Source organism: Vicia villosa, linkage group LG5, assembly GCF_029867415.1.
Source record: "Vicia villosa cultivar HV-30 ecotype Madison, WI linkage group LG5, Vvil1.0, whole genome shotgun sequence".
Lineage (NCBI taxonomy): Eukaryota > Viridiplantae > Streptophyta > Magnoliopsida > Fabales > Fabaceae > Vicia > Vicia villosa.
Window position 1 is genome coordinate 62,466,225 of NC_081184.1, and position 3,871 is coordinate 62,470,095.

The following is a 3,871-nucleotide window of genomic DNA, read 5'->3' on the forward strand; positions in this document are numbered from 1 at the left end:
TGGGCCTTAGGCTTGTTAAGAAACACATTAGGGTTAACAAAGTTAACCTAATTCACACGCCAACTGTCTGTTACACAATGTGCTGCAAGTAGGATTTTCTGAACGAAATTTGCAGCACTCAATAAAAAGTTTCCTAAGCAAATAAAAGTGATAAATCAGGAAACACAATTAATAAAAACTAACAGCTTCTGCTGTCACACATGGAGGTCATGACATCGATCATGACATTCATTACAAAACCTATATTAGCTCCACACATATATGCAACCTGCATATACATAATCAACCAGGTATGTTTTACCAATAATGCAGCCAACATGCAAAACACCTTCAATCTCCCACTTTGGCAAATTTTTGGCTAAAATATCCTGTCACACCATACCTGAGAAACACTTGCAGCGGATAACCAAAACACAAAAACACAAGCTAATACAAACAAACAACATACATCACCAGTATGCACACACTGCTCAGACAAAAATAGACAGTGCACAAGAGTAGCACAAGCACAAGCCATAAGAGTAGCACAAGCAAAAACAGATCAACACAAAGATAAGCAAATAGAATTATTGATCACACATAACCACCATTCTTGTTGTTCTGGGGTTACACACTACTTCTCCCCCTGTTTGGCCATAAATGTTGCCAAAGGAAAAAGAAGTGTCTTTTCCTCGCTCAACGAGTTTAAATAAGTCCAAAAATAAAATTGACCGAAAGAAAAAAATAAAACAAACGGAACTAAATGCAAAAGAACAAATAAAAAAAACAAAAACAAACACACAAGACTCTAGTTGCAATTACTGCTCAGAGTCAGATCCAACTGAGGTGTCTGAAGAACTTTCTTTCTCAGAGTCATCAGCAGGACTAGCACTTTCTTCCTCCACTTATTGATCATCTTTATCTTCCATCTCTTCTTTATCTGCAAACTCCTCATTCTCATCCATTTCCAGAGTACGTATCATTTGTTCAAGATACATTTTTCTAGCTTCCAGTTCTTTGCAAGTCTCTTTTAGTATTGCTATGACTTCTGGTTTACTAACTGATGCTCCAGATTTGGAAGTTTCAGCTGATGTCATGACAGTGTCTGGAACATGCTTTCCCTGAAACAGTTTGTAATGGAAGGCCAAGGGACTTTCTCTTTTGCACACTACATCATGTTCATTGAGAATGTTTGGATATTGATCCAGAATTATACCACTCAAGAGGGATGGAAAGGCAATTGGACCCTTAATACTGAAGCTTCCAGCATGCTTCATGGTTTGGTCAAAAATGTATGCTCCATAATCAAACTTTGCCTTTGTTCCTACTGCATACAGAAATCTATCAAGCACAGTTGAGATAGTGGACTTGTGATTTGTTGGAATCCAATTAGATGCTCCTATTTTGTGAAGCATTGCATACTTTATGCTCAGCTTACTTGCAGTTAGCTTCTCTTTCATGGGCCAGCTTTTTACCTGCATGGCTGTGATCACTTGACAGACTTGGTTGTCTGTTACTTCTAACTCGGTTTGAGCTTCGTCTGTTCTTCCCAAGAATTTATTAATCACAGCAGGAGAGAACGATATGCACTTACCTCTTACAAATACCTTTCTATAGTTTGGACTTCTACTATTGCCACAATCTTCAGATAGGTTTACCACAAATTCTTTGACCAGCTTCTCATAACATTTGGGAAGATTGCACACAGTTTTTAGCAGTCCAGCTTATTGAATCAGCTCTAAGACCTCCTTGTTTTCAAGAGCATTTGGAGCCAGTTCTCTTTCAACAGCTAATCTCTTTTGGAGAACATATTTCCATCTGCTGACACTAGAGGCATAGTGGAAAGACACATTATCAATGGGAACTTCAGGGATGTTAGCAGCAAGCTTACTGGTTTTAGGCTTCTTCCTTGATGGAATGTCAGGGACATTTGCTTCAAAATCAGATTCAGGTTCAACAATTTCCCGCTCTTTTCTTTTCTTTGGAATGACCCTGCTCCAAGATTTTGAAGAACCAACCCCTTTACTCTTGGTAATAGCTTTGCTCTTGACAGGACCTGCAGAAGTACTCTTCTTCCTGATAGTGTCTTTGGCAGGGTTGTTCACTTGAGTGCTCCCTTTTGGTGATCCTTGAACAACAGCTTTGCCTTTTCTTCTTGTCATTATCCTGTTGGCTACACTCGGATTCAAGGAAGTAAGTAATTCGTCTTCAAAGTACTCATCTAAGTCTACCACATTAGTATCAGTTTCAGTATTGGCCTTAGGGTGCTCATTATTGTCAATGTCATTGACATCCTTGGTGACATTGGTATTCTTAGTAACCCCTCATTCATCCTTGTTGATTTCTAGGTCACTATCCACAGTGTGAACAGCCTCAGCCTTACTGGTGTTATTGAGGGGATCAGCCATTATGGTTTGAAGAGGAATAGATATTCCAGACACTTGATGATTCTCCTTCATAATACAATTAACAATCCTGGTAATTGCACTATCGACATACTCGGATCCTTCTTTAGTAAGTTCCTCCATGGTAGCAGATGCTGAGGATTTGGTACCCTTGTTGTGAATACCCTCCTTGGGTCATTTTGCATGAGTCATTTTAGGCTTTGTGGCCTTTACTTTGTCACTGCTAATCGTCCTTAAAGGGACAACCTTAAGGATCCTATTAGGGTTAGAGGACTCTTCCGGTGTTGCTGAGTCTGAAATGGGAGATTCATCATTCGATTGCTGAGACATTCTGAACCTTAGAGAACCAGAACTTGTTTCACACTTGTGAAAGCAATAGAAGTAAATCAATCTCAGAGAGTAGCTAGAAGAACTACTAGGAAGGTTTTCCGTTTTTAGAATATTATGGGATCGAGGGAGCTTTATATGCACACTGAGTGAGGGAAATTTCAAAACATGGAGTAATACGGTGAACTGACTTTTATAATCGAAATGTCGCGGTTAAGCAAGAGTCGCCACCGACTTTTATTTTATCCAAACAAGTTAGAAAGGCTAAAAGAAACAGAAAAAAACCTTTTAGAGAAAACAGGGTTCGGGGAGTAATTATGCAAAGGGAAGGTGTAAGGCACCCTTTGCATCCATGGTTTTCCATGGGCTCTTAATTGCTTTGCTCTTTGTTTGAAAAGAAATGTAGAAGGAAAAGAGTAGGGACTTTAGCTCGTAAATGAGCGTAGCCCTTTTGAAGGATTATGAGAAAGAATATAAAAATTTAGAGCAAGGCAAAGCAATTAGGGGCAATTACCTTAAACTTAGATGATAGGTTTCTTTTAGCCTTTCAGGATGAAAGGGTCTATCCTTGCCATAAGAAGGCAGGAAGCCTTTCGTTTGGAGGTTGAAGGGTCATCGCATTATCATTCACCATAAGACTGACCCATGCCATAGAGAGGCAGGTAGTCTAAGGGGAAGGATCAGAATAGCCTTTTTCGTAGGCAGCCAAAGGATACCTCAGCCTTTTCGTAGGCAACTTCCGAGGGTCGAGATCATGTATATCGAAGGAAGCATCATTAGGGACCATGATCTTTTATCGAGGCAACTTGGCTGAGGCATCCTCGTATTCGAGGGACTGGCTATTCTGCAAAGAATACACAAGGCAACAGGCAACAGGCAACAGGCAACAGGCAACAGAGAGGTTACCCCAAAAGCGTGCGTGTGTGCACCAATCACGTGATTATGTTCAGTTATATTATTCTGTAAAATTAATTATTCTAAATTAATTACGATCTTGCACTCCCTATAATTACTAACCACACAATAATATAAACAATAATAATGGGGGAAGGGAAATTGTAACCAGCGGAGGAGAGGGGAATTGAAACCAGCGGGATATAACTAAACAAAAAGGTTTAACACAAGTAATAATTGAGGACAAGGTTTAGGGTTACCAATGT

At 39.6% G+C, this 3,871-nt stretch overlaps 1 protein-coding gene across 1 annotated transcript; it reads right to left on the reverse strand.

The window, feature by feature from the left end:
* Nucleotides 1–884: 884 nt before the first annotated feature.
* LOC131604738 (uncharacterized) lies at nucleotides 885–2,507 on the reverse strand. The gene is made up of 3 exons (XM_058877161.1): nucleotides 2,340–2,507; nucleotides 1,725–2,273; nucleotides 885–1,655 (listed from the first exon to the last, which is right to left on the reverse strand). The coding sequence occupies exons 1-3, from the start codon at nucleotides 2,505–2,507 to the stop codon at nucleotides 885–887; spliced, it is 1,488 nt and encodes a 495-aa protein (XP_058733144.1).
* Between the last annotated feature and the right edge of the window lie 1,364 nt (nucleotides 2,508–3,871).

Bases quoted from the DNA above. Each gene is read 5' to 3' on its own strand.
- LOC131604738 (XM_058877161.1), bottom strand. From the start codon at position 2,507: ATGGAGGAACTTACTAAAGAAGGATCCGAGTATGTCGATAGTGCAATT. The intron at 2,274-2,339 runs GTGGATAGTGAC...AATGTCACCAAG, and splicing joins AGGCTGAGGCTGTTCACACT to GATGTCAATGACATTGACAA. The intron at 1,656-1,724 runs GTCTTAGAGCTG...TGTTATGAGAAG, and splicing joins ATGCTCTTGAAAACAAGGAG to CTGGTCAAAGAATTTGTGGT.